Source organism: Bradysia coprophila, unplaced genomic scaffold (genome assembly GCF_014529535.1).
Source record: "Bradysia coprophila strain Holo2 unplaced genomic scaffold, BU_Bcop_v1 contig_211, whole genome shotgun sequence".
Lineage (NCBI taxonomy): Eukaryota > Metazoa > Arthropoda > Insecta > Diptera > Sciaridae > Bradysia > Bradysia coprophila.
In genome coordinates, this window is record NW_023503474.1 from 519,354 (window position 1) to 536,636 (window position 17,283).

The 17,283-nt window shown below is 40.1% G+C and overlaps 2 protein-coding genes across 2 annotated transcripts; both read right to left on the reverse strand.

Moving 5' to 3' along the window:
- Nucleotides 1-1,351: 1,351 nt before the first annotated feature.
- LOC119075479 (transmembrane protein 208) lies at nt 1,352-15,615 on the reverse strand. The gene is made up of 4 exons (XM_037181929.1): nt 15,460-15,615; nt 15,209-15,364; nt 14,981-15,117; nt 1,352-1,926 (listed from the first exon to the last, which is right to left on the reverse strand). Exons 1-4 carry the CDS (start codon nt 15,463-15,465, stop codon nt 1,701-1,703), a joined length of 525 nt encoding a protein of 174 aa, XP_037037824.1. The 5' UTR covers nt 15,466-15,615; the 3' UTR covers nt 1,352-1,700.
- LOC119075476 (toll-like receptor 6) lies at nt 8,222-11,782 on the reverse strand. The gene is made up of 2 exons (XM_037181927.1): nt 11,418-11,782; nt 8,222-11,362 (listed from the first exon to the last, which is right to left on the reverse strand). Exons 1-2 carry the CDS (start codon nt 11,698-11,700, stop codon nt 8,346-8,348), a joined length of 3,300 nt encoding a protein of 1,099 aa, XP_037037822.1. The 5' UTR covers nt 11,701-11,782; the 3' UTR covers nt 8,222-8,345.
- Nucleotides 15,616-17,283: the final 1,668 nt, after the last annotated feature.

The following is a 17,283-nucleotide window of genomic DNA, read 5'->3' on the forward strand; positions in this document are numbered from 1 at the left end:
GTCATCTTCAAGAACTCGTTCAGGAACTAAAAATTCGTTACCCAAAGTGAAAATTTTGACATATTTTATACAGCCAAGGACAGTCAAAAAAGTGTATTTTTATGATTTTCGTGTTTATTCAGCTGTTTTAACAATACAAATTACAATGGAAAAACAGCTGAAATCGATGAAACACGTATAGAATAAAAATGCACTTTTTATATGGAGCACTGTCAAGTTTCAGTACCCTATTTAGAGTACCACTTTTGCTTGAAGTGCGTTGGTTGTAGCCGTTTACATGAGAATGACTGTATTTTGCTTTAGCGTAATAGGCGGTCGTTGAAAATAACAACAAATGTTGAATCTTCAACATCGCTAGCGCGCTAGCTACCAGCTAACTTTAAACTTTTGGTTTTTGGGGTTTCTTGGCTGAAAACTAAAAAACTTCGCTTGTCATTTCAGCGTTATATTTTATTCTGAAGTGAAATTTTCTTTTCTTTTTTGCAAATCAGTGCTCCTTCGATTCCTATTTCAATTTAACCGAGCACTTTGATTACTAAACAAACTCTTCGCCGATCAAGTTCCAACAATTAACTTGCAATCTCTCCCAAATTAAATTCGATTGCCCCAATGATCTGCAGAACCGCCTCATATGAAACCTTATCTGAAACGGATTGATGGTTTAGTCATTTAGGATTCCATAGAGTTATATTCGAGGTGGAAGAGGTGGCATGACGGCGCTGTCGTTCAAACGAAATCACAAAAATATATGAGAAACCAGACAAATTCAAATAAAGACAGCGCCACCTTGACACATCTCTAATGAGCCACTTATTACACGAAGATAAATCAGATTTTCTTCGTTCAATGGACATGAAAGTCTCTGAGAGACAGGCTTCGTGAAAGTCTAATTTTCGTAAGGTTCTTTAAATCACCAGAAACTTGAAATTGGGACATACTTGTGGGAGTAGATCTGGTCCAGAATACGATTCAAAGAATGCCGGTATTGCAATGTAACAACACGACTCTGGCTTTGGATCTCAGCAGTGCCGCAAATGCCCGTGGCGCCCGAAGTGGAGCAGAACAAAATGGCGCCCGAGGTCCTTAAAAAATATTTAGCTTTACTAAATTGGCGCCTATTTTTCCAATTGCCCGATGGCGCCCAAAAGCTAAAAGCGGCACTGCATCTCAGATTCTTTTACGACTCGCTCGTTCGACTTAAACAGCTTAGATTTACTCTTGCTTAATTCGTTAACGGTATTGCCCACCCTAATGTGTCAATCTGTTCAACTCTAGTGAAAATTAACGAAGAAAAGAAACCAATTTTCCGTATTCTCGAAACAGTCTCTGTGCATATGAAAAGAATTTGTTCTCTTGGCAAATTTAATTTTTATTTATTTAAATCAACACACCGACACAAACTTTCCGATTAATCAAAGTTTAACATTATCGTTTTGGTTTCGGTGCACTCAGTCCTGTACGAGCACATTACAATAAATTCGTTTGGATAGAATTATGGGTCAGGTTGCTGGCTATCGATTCATTCACTTCCAACACCTCATTCGTATGTACACTTACAAAGTCTCCACTCACAGCAATAAAAATATCAAATTTTATTTACAGCGCACAAACACACACTCATACTCACACACACAAACAACCCTTTAACACCTAAGCGCACATTCATTTCTCCACAACGCATTGACGAACGTGATAGTCCTTCACCTCATCTGCCTTTGCTTCATTTTACGTTCCAACTTTTTCTGCTTCTTGTCGTCGATGTCCGGTTGTTCGTCACTTTTCTGACTCAACCATGGCTGAATCACCGAACGCCACAGCATCCAAACGGCTCGGGCTGGAGCTAGTGTGAACAGAAGCCAAAACCAGTTCGATGTCAATGACAATAGTTGCGTGCCGGTTGTGAGGATTATCAAATCCTTAACGTTTCTGGAAGTAAAAAATTGAAAATTGTTTAGGAATTAATAATTAAATATAAAGTCTAACCTGCCCATTGAAATAATTTAAAAGGCTGCGGTATTTTGACCGTACAAAGGTAGCATAATCATTAGTTTCTTAATTGGAAACTTGTATAAATGGTTGAATGAGAAATTTCCTTTTTTTTTGAAAAATATTGAATTTTACTTTTTAGTTAAAAGGCTAAATAAGATGAAGTAAAAGTACCAGAAATTGTAGTGAAGATTTTCTCAATATTCCAGGAAAATGATAATAGACCAGCACACCCGATCCCAACGCCATCTGTTATCAATTATTTGGACAAGATCTAACTACTACTGCTTGTATACGACCTCCAGGCAAAATTTGCATTTTGCCTGATGGCATACTCTAAATTTGTTGAGCATGCTTAACGATTCAATGCGATTCAGTAATCTTCCGGTCTTCGAAGATTAAAAGTAATTTAAAGACGAGCCGTCAGAACAGTCGGAGCGTTTGCTGCGACTGAGCCCCGTACAAACCCGTACATCTATTGCGTACGTGACCCTAGTTCGTCCGTCGCCCTACTCTTACCGTAAGCCTACTGCGCCCGTAAACGTCGGTAAAGTAAAATTCTTATGAAATGTGTACGTCTTAAAAATTGCGCATAGCGCAATTACGAAGCCCCGTACGACGTTCCTTTCAAATGTAACACAAATTTCGAATTGACCTAAATTTTACAAAAATCCAAAATGGCGGCCGACGGCCATTTTGTTAGGAGGTGGAAAGTAGTACGGCTGCTTTACATTCGTTAGTACCTTTCAAACAAAAAAAAAATTGAAATTCGGTCAAAGTTTACTCGAGATATTAACAAAAAACACCACCTTCACTGTACGGCCGAGTAGCCACATATAAGCTCACTCCAAGAGACCTAGCTCACACTCCGGTGAATCGAATTTCAAAAACTTTTTTTTCCCTGATTGGTACGGTCAATACCTATCTAATAAAGCAAAATCAATCTAAATACGTTCAAATTTGGCCAACCTACAAGCAAAAACGGCTTGCCGCCCTGTACCTAGTTCACACCAAGGGGTCTAACTCACGAGTCGGTCATCTAATTTTCATAACTTTTTTTTGTCGATCGGTATTGTAAATACCTTTCATTTGACGTATCACTTACAAGTGTAGTGCTTAAATGTCTGGAGATATCGTCAAAAAACAGTTAGGCACTTATTGGGCCCCAGCTCCGGAAGGGTCGACCCAAAATCGCCCATCTTCAAACTTAGCCTCACTATTTTGACTATCTTTCAGGGAAAATTTTTGAAATCGGATTTGATTTACTCAAGATATCGACGTGACAGACGGACGGACGGACGGACAAAATTTTTATTGCGGATTCGTTATCTATGAACATAGGCAAACACTTTGCCCTTACCGTCTGCTTCGAATTCCATCAATTACACACGGCATCGTAATCCTATAAGCCCCTTCGTACTTCGTACGGGGCTAAAAATCCGGCACGTCACACCGGACTATATTTAGCTTTGCATGAAATCGCATTTTTGATCAATAACTCCGATGAAATGTGTAAAAATGCTAAGAATCAACTAAGAAAATGATAAGCCCAAGTCAAATTTCATAAATTCCTATTCAAACAGCTATATTTAACTATATTTTCCTATAAATAAACATTTCACAAATGAATATGCTATTATATAGCTCTATATGCCTGTATATAGCTCAATATAGGTGAATATAGTTATATATAGATGTCCATATATGGAATGCCTGAAACACCACACACACATAACCAATTACTTCTATGTTAACATAACTCTCTAAGTACCATTTTTCCCATGATATATCACTTTTACAAAAATCCAATATGGCCGCAGGCAGCCATTTTGTTATGAGACCGGAAACAGTACTGACAATTTACATTCGTTAATACCTTTCAAACAAAAAAAAATCATGAAATTAGGTCAAAGTTTACTCGAGATATTGACAAAATACTCAACGTTCAGTGTACGGCCGAGTAGCCGGATATAAGCTCACTCCAAGAGACCTAGCTCACGCTGTGGTGAACCGAATTTCAAAAACTTTTTTTTTCCCTGATTGGTACGGTCAATACCTAAACAAAACCTTAAAACATTTAGGCGGCCCGTACTCTCGAAGGGCCGACCAGAATATTCCCATCCAGAATATCCATCAATTGAAATCGGATTTGATTTACTCAAGATATTGACGTGACGGACAGACAACATTTTTATTGCGGATTCGTCATCTATGAACATAGGCAAACACTTTGCCCTTACCGTCTGCTTCGAATTCCATCAATTACACACGGCATCGTAATCCTATAAGCCCCTTTGTACTTCGTTCGGGGCTCAAAACCAAAACCTAAAATTTGTCAATTCGTTTCCGCTTTGTTTTTAAATAATCTACTGCTCACATTACGTTATGGTACGAGTCGGTGAACTTTCCATGACAAGACTTGACAGATACATTGTCCTATTTTTGACCTCCAAATGATGTAAACAATCGGTGTGATATTGCTAGAGAGCTGCCTTGTAAGCACACGAGACGCAATAATTTGATTCGTTGCACTCAAAGACACGATAACGGCGCAAGCAATCGATAAGGAATTCGATCAGTGCCGGCGAAATGCAAGCAACCAACTTTTGTGTTTTAGTTGCAGTGAGTTGCACTACATTCTGGTGCCTAGTCTACAGCAATGGTGTAAGAGCATTCGAATGTGGAAGAGTGGATTTAATGCGCGAACGCATAAAGGGTGGAAATGTCGCACTACGCGGTGAATGGCCGTTCATTGTGGCCCTATACGAAACTGCACCACTCAAGTACATTTGTGGTGGTACGCTCATCTCCAATAAACATGTACTCACAGGTAAAACCGAACCGAGTGAAACACTAACTCACGCAGCATGTAAAAAACGTTCGTAAATCAATTTCAGCTGCTCATTGTATCCATCAACGAGAACACACAGTTAAACGTCTGCCCAATGATGTGGAAGTTCGCCTCGGTGCGTACAATCTCACCGATAAGAATGAGACCGGAGTCGTTCATCGAGGTGTTGGTGCAATTTTCGTGCATTCCGATTGGAAGCAACATGACGATAAGTACGATGCAGACATTGCCATTCTCGTTCTCAGCGAAAACATTACATTTACGCAGTACATACAACCTGTGTGCATGCCAGCTTATGACGACGATGTTGATAGCGCTACGATAAATATTCTCGGCAGTGTGGTGGGTTGGGGTTTTTCGGACAGAGGCGTGCATGAAGATATACCGCGGCAAGTGGTCGCCGAAGCTTGGAACAATTCATACTGTTACCGGCAAGATCCGGCAATAATTGTTTCATTGTCGAGACGATCGTTTTGCGCTAGAGGGACGGATGGATCACCGAATAAAGGTGACAGTGGTGGCGGTTTTTTTGCCGTTTCCCGCTCCTTTTGGGTACAATATGGGATTGTGTCAGCGATTCGAACAGTCAATCCGCTAGCCGTCTATACCAACGTCAAAGTGTTCAAAAAATGGATCGTCGGCATTGTCACCGAGTCGGAGGGCGAGGTGAGTGAACCGTCAACGAACATATCGTTGGCGTGTCGCTACATGTATACCAATTATCATGATTATGGCTGCGAATTAACTGGTTTGGATATTCGAAACGAGCACATTGAAGTGGTGTCCGTCACCGGTAAACATATGAAGGACCACAATGACACCGTCGTAGGAACGATTGTTTTCGAAAGTGGACTGATGTATGCTCTACCGAATGGTTTGGGTAGAATTTTTCGGAATTTAAAGACTTTGCAAATCGGTAGTATGGATACGTCACCGTTACGTTTGAGGCACATTACGCGTGAAGGTTTGAAGCATTTCGAAAATTTGAGTAAACTTTTTGTGCTTAAAAATGACGTAAAAGTGTTCGATGAAGACAGTTTGTGGGACCTACCGAATTTGATAAGGTTCCACATTATCGACAACAAGCTGAAAACGGTGCCCGAGAAAACGTTTAGCAAAAACCGCCAGCTACGATTCGTTGAAATCAATAGAAATGAACTGGAGAGTGTATCGGAAAATCTATTTCGCAATAATACGCACCTGGAAGCGGTGAAACTGAACGGCAATGTGTTAACGGAAATTGCCGAGCGCATTTTCGAGTTTAACACAAAACTCAAAATTCTGACCGTGTCCTCCAATCGATTGGAATCAGTGCCGCGAAATTTGCTAGCGAATCGTCTATTGTTATGGTCTGTCGATTTGAGCAACAATTCGCTGCAAACGATCGATGAGAATTTTTTCGCTACCAACGTTCAGCTCCGAAACGTCGATTTATCGTCCAACAAATTGATGTTCTTGCCGAGCAAATTGTTCGAAAATAATTTCTTCCTCAAAATTGTCTTCGTGATGGCAAACCGGTTGACCACCCTCGACGAACGTACATTCGTTAACAATGCGCAGCTCAACCTGATCAATGTGACTTCCAACCCATTTGAATATCTGCCTAGAAATTTATTCCAGAATAATTTACTGTTGGAATGGGTCGACTTGAGTAATAACTCGTTGATGGAAATCCCCGCCGGCTTTTTCGGTACAAATCAACAACTCAACATAGTCGTTCTACATTCGATGCGACTGCAATCGCTACCCGGGAATCTATTCGAAAATTCGTCATTGTGCACGATCATCGAATTTCGTTCCAATTCATTGACAGCAATCGACGAACACATTTTCGAATCACAATCAAAATTGGAGGTAGTTTCGCTGGTGTCGAATCGATTAAAGTCATTGGGCGGCAAATTGTTCAAAAATAATTTCCTTTTGGACATTTTACTGTTGCGCAACAACTCATTGCGTTCCTTACCGCAGAACATTTTCGAAATGAACGAGAAACTGATTATTGTCGACCTGTCGTTCAATCGTTTGGAATCCGTTCCGAGTTTCCGGAATTGTTTGAAATTGAAATATTTGTTTTTGGGTAAAAATTTGCTAACGATGTGTGACGAGCATATGCTGGAAACGAATTTCGAACTGACGGTAATCGATCTGTCGTCGAATCGATTGGAATCATTGCCTAAGAATCTGTTTAAAAACAATTTCCACTTGGAGTCCATCGACTTGAGCAACAATTCCATTGGACAAATTGATGAGGAAATTTTCGCGACGAATAGTCTGCTTGAAACGGTAGCGCTTCGAGACAATCGACTAGAATTTTTACCACAGAGTTTATTCAAAAACAATGAGAAACTGACAAATCTATCTTTCCAGCGGAATTTCATAAAATCCGTGGCTTGTGACTTTACAAAGCTGAAAAATGTTATGTTCATCTATTTGTATGACAACACTTGCGTGTCCGCGTTCTACGAAAATGTCACTCACAACAGAAGACTGAAATTGGGCGAGTACAGAGATTTGACGGAATTTCAGAATGTTTTGTACACCAACTGTACTGCCATTGGGTAATATTTGTAAAGGAAAATTGAAAGAAATGAAAGAAGCAAAACGATTATCAAAAGGCAAATTCTTGCGTCTTTTTCTTATGTTGTCGATCCATCAATGCCAGTCAATGCCATCAATCACAGTTTCTTTTCACAATTTCTTCCAACAATTTTGTTTCCATATTTCAGGATCCCTTCCCCGTCGTCTTACCCTGCTCTTTCACAAGGACTAATAGTCCATGACTACCAAACTGAGGAAAGCTGTTACAAACAACACGACTACATGGGAAGGAAATTCTATTGAAGAACAGAATTTCCGTTGACCGTAAAGTCATCGATGGAATTCTGGTGATATCTCAGTCACCAACAATTTGAGACTTCGATTAACCATCAGAAAGAACTGAATGCCACCTTCACCAAGGGAAATTCTTCTTCCCAAAGCCAGACGGAAAATTTGCCAAAGATTTGCTCAAAATGAACCGGAACTAGAGCGACCTCCAGCCGTAATTTCCGGAAAAGTGCAGTCTGGACGACCGGCTTCACGTGACTTCCGAACTACGTCTCGAAGTAGGCAAACACTATATGAGAGAAAGTTAGGTGAAAGTTAGGCGCTTAATTGATATCTTGCCTAAATGTAGGCTCGACATTTGTACGCAATCGTATTCGGATTACGGCATTCCAGTCATTCAGTGTGTACATCGTTTCGGGCACCCAAATTATGAAGCTTGAGTGAATTTTAGGACGTTACTTATGCGATATAATCACCAAAAAAAATTCGACATGGAATTGTCTGACACGGGAATCGAACTCGGATCATCTTGGTGTACGGTAGGTATGAAGAACCAAATTTTAGTAAAAAATTCAAATTTATTTGACAACGACAGAAGCGACAGAAATCGCTTTGTCGAATTATTTACAATGCTAAGACTGGTACTCTGCTCAACAACGAACTCTGCCTCAACAAAATCGATTCAACGTACCACGTAATGCATCGCATTACAATTATCGTTCAGCACATTTTGGAAAGTCGTCAAATTTCTGTAGTATTGCCGGTCGAGGTTTAAAATGAACGTCGAATACATCACATTGACGCAGACATTTTGATTGAAATTAATGTAAAGTACATTCCATAGCTGAGTGAAATCGTACTCAATCAGCTGGACCTTATTGTAACTGAAATCAACCTGTTTCAGCAGCAAATTATTCTTAAACAAATCAGCCGGCAGCGTTTCCAGTTCATTTGACGCTAAAACCGCGACTCTTAGCTGAACATTTGTTTCGAACAATTTTCCGTCGATGGTCCGAATGGAATTGTTTTTGAAATCGACATATTTCAACAGCAAATTCGTTCTGAATAAATTGACCGGCACAGTTGACAGGTAGTTGGACGACATATTTAACCCGCAGAGACGAGGATTTCCAGCGAACGTTTGCTCGTCAAGTGTCCGAATGAGATTGTGGTGCAGGTCAACGAAACGTAATTCTAAATTTTTTTGGAATAATTTTTTCGGCAGAAATTCCAACCGATTCGCAGCCAGGGAAATTTCCTGTAGTTTGACGTTCGTCTCCAAAAACGATTCGTTTAACGTTGCCAGTAAATTGTCTTCTATTGAAACAGTTATTAGCAATATGTTTTGCCGGAACAGATCGCCGGGTAGATCGCTCAGCTTATTGCCATTGAAATACACCACCTCCAACTTCGCATTTGCATTTAACAATTGATTAAGAGATGTCAAACGATTTGACCCCAGATACAACTCACGAAGTCGCCGATTGTTCTGGAAAATGTTGTTGTCCAATTCGGTCAACGAATTGTTAGCAATGTCAATGATCTCCAACATCGAATTGTTGGCGAACAAATTGACTGGGATGCTTGCTAGCCTATTTCCTGAAATGGACACTTTCTGGAGCTTAATGTTTGACTGGAAAATCTGTTCATCGATGTCGGTAAATCGATTCGCAGCAAAGGTAACAAGTTCCAATAACAAATTATTTTTGAATAAATTCGCCGGCACGACACCCAATCGATTTCCCGATAAGTCGACCGTTTTGAGTTGACCATTAGATTCGAACATTTGTTCGTCGATTGCTTCCAACGAATTGTTATCGAACATGACGAAACTCAATAACGTATTGCTTCGGAATAACGTTCCGGGCAGATTTGCCAAACGATTGGACGATAAATAGACATTTCGGATTTTCTCGTTGTACCGGAAAATTTCCTCATCCAATGATGTCAGCGAATTGTCGGTAATGCTTAGTATTTCCAAGAATAAATTGTTTCGGAATACGTAGCGCGGCAATGCGTCCAATTCATTCGAGTGGAGGGACAGCTCTTTCAGCATAATGTTTGCGGAAAAAGTTTCTTCGTCCAGTGCGTTCAACGAATTGTCCCCCAGGACGATCCGAACGAGCATCGAATTGTTCTGGAATAGATTTCGAGGCAGAAATTCTAGTTGATTTGAGTGCAGCAAAATGTCTTTGAGTCTTCGATTCGCTACGAACATCTGTTCGTCGATGGTTTTGATGGCATTTTCGTTGAAATTAACGTATTCCAGCAACGGATTTCTTGCGAAGAGATTTCTCGGCAGAGTCACGATGCGGTTCGACCAGAAAGATACTGTCTTCAATTTCGGACACGTAGCGAACAATCCGTGGTCTATCGACGTAATGGCATTGCCGCCAAAATTGACGAATTCCAGATCGACATTACTCTTGAACAAGTCCTTCGGCAACGATTCCAATCGATTGTGGACGAAATACACTTCTTGTAGCTGCAGATTCGACTCAAAAGTTCGAACATCGATTCGCTGCAGCGAATTATTTGAACAGGCGACGGTCTGCAACAAGGAATTATTTCTGAATAAATTTGGCGGCAGTGATTCCAATTGATTTTCCGACAGTATGACCGCCCGGAGTTTCGCATTACGATCAAAAGTGCCGGCGTGCAGAGTTTTGATTGGGCTATTCTTCATCTGAAAATTGTGTAAATTAATCAGATCCCTCAGTGCGTCTTCGTTGATCGTTTCGAAGGTATTGCCGGTAACATGCAGCTGTTCCAATTTGGCCATGTTCTCGAAGTTCGAACGTGCGATTAGTGTCGTATTGAGGTCGAAGATTTGGAATATTTTCAAATTTTCGAATAAGCTTCCCAATCCATTCAGAAGATAAACGAAAGTTTTACTACGTAGCACCAGCAGTTCCACGTTTGCATTGGTTTTCCCCTCGTCATGAGTGCCAATTACTGAGCCCACCGCGATATTTTCGTTCTCAATGATTAAATCATCCAGCCAGCAACCGTATATGTTATCAACGTAACCATAATCACAAACTACATCGATCGTCACCTCAGCCTCCTCCACCGACCCGCCCGTTTTCTGCACAATTTCAACGATCCACGGCATGAACAATTTCACGTTGGTGTAAATGGCTAACGAATCCGGTATTACTTGTCCCGTCATATTTGGATGTATTGCCGACACAATGCCGTACTGCACCCACGACGTATCGGTCACCACGAAAAATCCGCAACCCGAATCACCACTGCCGGGAATTCCGTTTCCCAAACCGCCGCAGAATGTTCGGTTGGTGGAAAATGAAGCCATGGATCGATCCATTTCGTAGCAGTACGTATCGTTTATCGCTTTGATAGTCCATTCTCGAATTGCGTGTTCGAACACTCCCCGACCCACAACTCTCCCGTGTGCATCTATTGTCGCACTATCGATTTCAAGGGCATCAGCTGGCAAACAAACAGGACGAATGTCATGCGCAACGGTTACACTGCGACTGAGAACTAAAATGGCCAGATCAGCGTCGAATTTGGTGTCGTACGGGTCCCAATCGGGATTGACGTGGATCTCTGTTACGTTTGCTTTGACAATGCCATATTCACCGTTCAATGACGGAGTCTGCGCTCCGAATGTTACAATTAATTCGTCGGACGTAAGTTCAACCAGCGAATATTTTTTCTGGATGCAATGAGCGGCTGGAATATAGGTGAGCTTGAGCCACTGGATCGACCAGAATCTCTCCATATTTACCTGTGAGAATGTGTTTGCTGGAGATTAAAGTTCCACCGCATGAGTACTCCGGACGGTTTACGCGACCGATAGCCGCAACAAACGGCCATGTTCCTTTGACCTTTCCACATCCGCCGCCAACAACTTCATAGTTTTTCAGAAGGAACACCAACGTCAAACAGACACTTATTACACAACTGGCACTATTGCCATGCACTCGAGCCATTTTAAACGCAATTAGAGTGTCGATACTATAGTAATTGATGTACCGTTTTGCACGATCGCAATACAAATGACTAGTCATGGGAAAAACCGCAACAATGTTTTTGTTATAGCAGACTTAACGTTCGATGATAAGCACAGCCGCCTTGACATTTCACAATAATAGAAATTTTCTATTTAATTCAAATAAATACTACAAAAAGGTCAGAAAGATACGGCGACCAGATCTTTACCATATCGCTATCATATTTAGAAAACTTTATTTTGATGGAATCGTATCGTCTGAGTGTTGCACGAGATTGTGTGACTCGCGAGGATTTGTAACTATCGAGTAGTTAGAGATCTTGTTCAACAATTATTTGTAACATAGGGACGCGTGTGGAAATTTTGTTTTCTTCCCGGTATCCGAGTCAAATTTCCCGGTATCTAAAATCGTAAATTTGATCTTTCGCCACATATTTTTCCCGATTTTTTCGATTTCCCGGTATCTAAAGAATTTTTCTGAAAACTTCCCGGTATCCAGGATACCGCGGATAGCGTGAATTTCCACACGCGCATAGGGAGGGTCACAACTCTGGTGAAGTTCAAAGTTCACCCGTGGCGTTCGAGGATTGGCAATTCTTGAGGGGATTAAACTGCTCATTTTGCTATTTCAATGGTCAGATTCAAGGACGTTTCTGCAAGTGGGCAGTAACAACCACAATTTCACAATTTCTGATAATGCTTGAAACGGGTCGGGTCTGGTCTGGTCTGACTGGAACCCGAACCTGAGTCATGATTTCACATGTTGGGGGCTCGGATGACCCAAAATTTTTACAACAAAAATTTCGTGTTACCAGAACCGAGAACCGTGAAATGTTTCTATTTCAGGTCGAACCCGAAGTTGAAAATTCGGGTTCAGGTCGACTTTAAGAGGTCAATGTCGAACTGAGTTGGGTTTTTCTAGATTGGTCCAGGGCGCCAGTTCTCGTGAATTTAAGAATTCGTAATTTGACAGTTTTCACCTCAAAGGTTACGAATCGTATGGACCACTCTTAGCATCAGCAACTGTCAAGTTTCAATGTAGGGGTAACCGATTTCTCTTTAGGTGAAGTTTATTTGGGATTATTATTCGGATCATTATGATATCAGAGCATCACAAATACGCGCGGCCACAGGGTGGTCCAAATATAAGTCTAACTTACAGTGTGCCAGAAGAGAGAAGAGATACATTCACTACATTGAAGAGACTCTATGAAAACTGTAAATTAGTTATTAGAAAGTTGTTTCAGAGGAGCGATAAATGTGAAACTTCCAATACGAGCCATGGGAGTATGACAAATCATCTTGTGTGCAAAACACTTCTGCGAACAGGTGAACAGGTTAATAAGATTTTATCATTTAATTTACGCACTATTGTATGATGTGCATGTGTTCTACAATCTCGAGTGACAGTCTAGAGAGAGTACGTTCATAAATGAACCTATCGGTCGCTTAATAGTAATTTTCACAACTCAGAAACGAAAAGTAAAACTTTCGTTGCCTTTATTGAGAAAAACGTTGTAAAAACGTAAATCGATTATAAATGCTTTTTGTGCCACCGAGAATTGAAATACGACTCTTTTCAGCACTCATTTTAGTGTTGTAAAGTGACTTATTTCAGCACCCGTTTGATGGGATATTTCAACACTCAAAGCAGTGTTGATATGGAATTTGTATGAGTTATTACAACATTCGTTTTAGAAAATGCAAAGCAATGTGATCGATCAAATTTGAAGAGTGATTGTTTACCGTGAAAATTATGATTTTTTGGGCATTTGTCTATTTCAATTCTCGGTTGGCACAAAGCATGATGTGTTACACGTATTGTAATGAGATTTTTTCAGCACACGACCCAATTTTCCTTAAATCAACATTACAATACTTGTAACACAACATACTATTTAAGCACACGATCTACACATCTAGCGCCTAAAGAACAATTATCACTCGGTGGCATAATAGTTATTTATCTACCAAGGTAGGTATGAAGGTATTTTTTCGCACTAGACGTCGTGTGCGAAAAAATACCGGCATACCTACCGTGGTAGATACAACGTTTTTCGAAATTTCGGGCCATAATCACCTTTCCAATGCAAAACATGTCCTACATTTTGTTCCAAAATTCTTTTGTATACAGAAATTCATTTGAACGATCAAGAAGGCTGCATTATAATACACATTGCAATGTGATGTAAAGAGACGCGTTGAATGAAATCGAGTAGTCAATGCTTAGTATATACGCTTCAACAATACGTTCGGTATAATTGTGTGACTCTATAGCCGAATGGCTATAGTCGTTGCTTTGTGTTCAAAAACCTACTGGTGTCGGGGGTTCGATTTCTGGTCAATGCAAGGTTTTTATTTATAAAAATTTAGCCTTCGTTGAAGGTAATATGTTCCTTAGCGTGCGAAAAAAAGTTGATGTCCAGGAATACAGTGAAATAAATACCTTCTAAACGACATTAAATGGATGCATGGAAAGGTGATGATTATGGACCGGAAAGTGACGAAAAATTATATGGAAATTCGTTTCATCGTTTGTGCTTATATTGGTGCAAATGTGTTAAGAATATGTTGTCCTTGGGACAAGGAATTCAGTTTTTTATGGCTTTCACTCTTCACACGTTTCAAAGTTGAGTGTTTTGTCCAAAGATGCGTTTTCAATCTAAAATTTAGACGCGAGTTTACAATCTCACAACAAATTACGAACAGGTGATAACAGGCAGCGTTTCTTCCATCCCGCAAGCAACAAACGGTTATCATCGTTTATCCAATTAAGATCTAGTCTTTGGTATGAGTATTGCACTTGAGACCTCCATCGACTTTCCATTCTATGAAATACACATCAAAAATTAATATTTTCAACATGGCATTCTGATAGCTCGATTTCTGGGATTATTGAGATTGTTATCATCATTGGGACTATTTTGAAATCGGTGATCACTCGGTTACGAATTCTTAAATTAATGAGAATTGAGGCCCAGAGAGGTTACAGTGTAAAATAGCACTGAGTAGAGATGAGCGGGGAGAAGTGGTTGAAAAAAAAAATACCGGAACCAGAACCCGATCCGATTTAATTTTACCGGATTTCGGTTTTCGAAAATTTAATTCTGGCCGGGTTTCGAAAATCCTCGACCAGCTCATCTCTAGCACTGACTACCCTGACCATTTCGATCAAAATACCACAGAATATTTACGACAATCCAAGATTAAGTTTACGATCCTACCTTGCCTAACATGCCTGCCACTATCACTGCACTAAGAAATCTACGCACCGTGACATTGGCGAATTTCCTCCAACGTCTCAACGACAAAACATCAAAAATCTTAAAACAACTTACTCAGCAATGCCACCTTCGATATTCAAATCATTGCCACTGTCCAAAATAGCACCAGTGTCCGACAACGTTGTCTTCGCCATAAATGCCATGAACTGATAAGCACCCAACAATGCAGCAATCGATATGATGGTCATGGTCTGAAAGCATAAAGGCCACCACAATTCGTTAAAGGAACACCATAGAGAAATCGATCCACTGAGCTGTGTGGTACTGGTACGGTACACTTACAATAGTCAGACCAGTGAACTCGAACAGCAGAAATGTGACCAGCAAATAAATGACTGAGCCACCCGCAGCCATATTACGATAGAATTTCAATGTGGCCGCATTTTCTTCGACAATTTGCTTGGCCCCCTTTGTGCCTTGTTTACCTTTTGCCTGGGGCTGCCAATAGAGATGTGAAAATTGTAATTTTAGCATTTTGCGATCCACTTTGACCGTTCGATTCGTTAAGGAATCGAAAGTGTTCAATTACTCACCGCCATTTTCGCTGCAGGACGAGATTTAATTCAGAAATTTATGTTTAACAGCAAAAATTTTCGCTTTCGCCAGCAGTACGTAAATAAATTTTGAATGAAAATTTTGACAATCATTCGCTGCTCTATTTGACACGTAACGACAACAGTGCGATTTTGTCACGTTGGTAGTAAACAGAGTTTACACTGTAAACTGCACAGAGTTTACATCATTCACCAGTGACGGTGGCCGTACATTTCGGTGGCATTTTTTTCAATAGTAATGTTAATTTACGAATTGGGCAAGTCATAATAACTGTTAATTTTTATCATTTTTCAAGTGGCGGCACCACTTCATTTGTATGGAAAATTTACAGTTGAACATAGAACTTGCCCTCATTGCGCCTTACCGTCTCGTGAATGGATTGTGATTTGTTTTGTATTGAAGTGAAGGATTGTTGTCTGCAATCTTATTCGGTATCGATATCGAGCGAAACGTCACTGAAGGGCATATCTCTCAAGAGGCTTTTCAGTTTATAGACCATATCTTCCGAACCGTAGATCATCACCTTCAACGCCATTTGAAATGCCATCCACGATTAGAAATGCCATACACGTTAACAAAATCTCGTACAAATTAATGAATGAACGAAACATTTAACGAAAAGTGAGGTTACGTGTGAAAGTACCGTATCTTGAAGATGATCTATATGGGCGATTGACTTCGTGTCGGGCTCAGAATTACTACCTTTCAGAGAGAAAAAAGTTTATCAAAATCTGTTAAGTAGTTTATGAGATATTTAATTTGAGATATGCTCTTTGGCATAGCACTCTCGCTTGACAGTGCTATGCCTTTAGTGATGTTGCCCTCGATATGTATACGAGACGGTGTACACGTCTTTGATGATTGTCGCGACGGATTGAAGAATGAATTTATGTATTATTACCAAGTGCAAATTACCACTATAAATAGACATGCGGGAAAACACCACTTCTGAAGATTTTACATATAAAAAGAAATCACCACATCGTATCTCGGCGTATCTGCGTGACCTAGTAGTCACTGACCTACCCCAAGTTTACAGCCTTGGTAAATTCAAACAAATGAATTGAACGAAAGATTTAACGAGACTGAAGTAATCTATGTTGTTGTTTGTTTACATGATTAATCGTCATGAATTTTTCAGAATTTCGGAGGCTTTGACGAATATTTTGAGTCGACCGCTAAGAGCCCAGTTTTAAAAAAAAACCAGAAGTGGCACCTTTTCGCACAAAATCTGAATTAAATCACATCGAAATTACCAAAATTATTTCATTTTTTACAACCAACACAAAATTCTTGTTTGTTTTATTTGACGTCATTCAAAAACAATGAGGTTACGACGTCTTTAACGACGACTTTCTTCGTTAAACTACATTTGACTAAAGGCGCGTACAGCAAATATTCGTTAAGTTTAACCGGTGAATTTTGACAAGTCTTATCCATATAAATTTCAGTGAACTTAACCGGACATTGCTGAATGCGCCCTAAGCTTAGGGTGTCGAAACGAGTGGGAAATACATTTTTATTCGATTTTATTTTCGTAAAATCCTTTGAATATGACAATATTATGAGAATGTCCCATATTACGAGATTCTTATTTTTTGTGTTTCTGCTGATATGCGACAAAAAAACGAGAAAAAAAATTCGATACGTCCTCCTCTCCGTATTGGCTATGGCGTGAAAGAACTAAGGATCGCACTGAACGTCGTTCCACTTACGCTGATAATAAATTGTATGACCCAGCGGACGCCTTTACTGTTATGTCAATTGCCAGTGCGACACTCTATCATTATGCGTTTCACGTA

What these genes read in the sequence shown, in the direction of transcription:
- LOC119075476 (XM_037181927.1), bottom strand. Translation starts at nt 11,700, where the DNA reads ATGACTAGTCATTTGTATTGCGATCGTGCAAAACGGTACATCAATTAC. An exon ending in CAGCAAACACATTCTCACAG is followed by an intron (nt 11,363 to 11,417) that starts GTAAATATGGAG and finishes CCTATATTCCAG; the next exon opens with CCGCTCATTGCATCCAGAAA.
- LOC119075479 (XM_037181929.1), bottom strand. An exon ending in AGTTCACTGGTCTGACTATT is followed by an intron (nt 15,118 to 15,208) that starts GTAAGTGTACCG and finishes TTATGCTTTCAG; the next exon opens with ACCATGACCATCATATCGAT. An exon ending in ATCGAAGGTGGCATTGCTGA is followed by an intron (nt 1,927 to 14,980) that starts GTAAGTTGTTTT and finishes TTTTACTTCCAG; the next exon opens with AAACGTTAAGGATTTGATAA.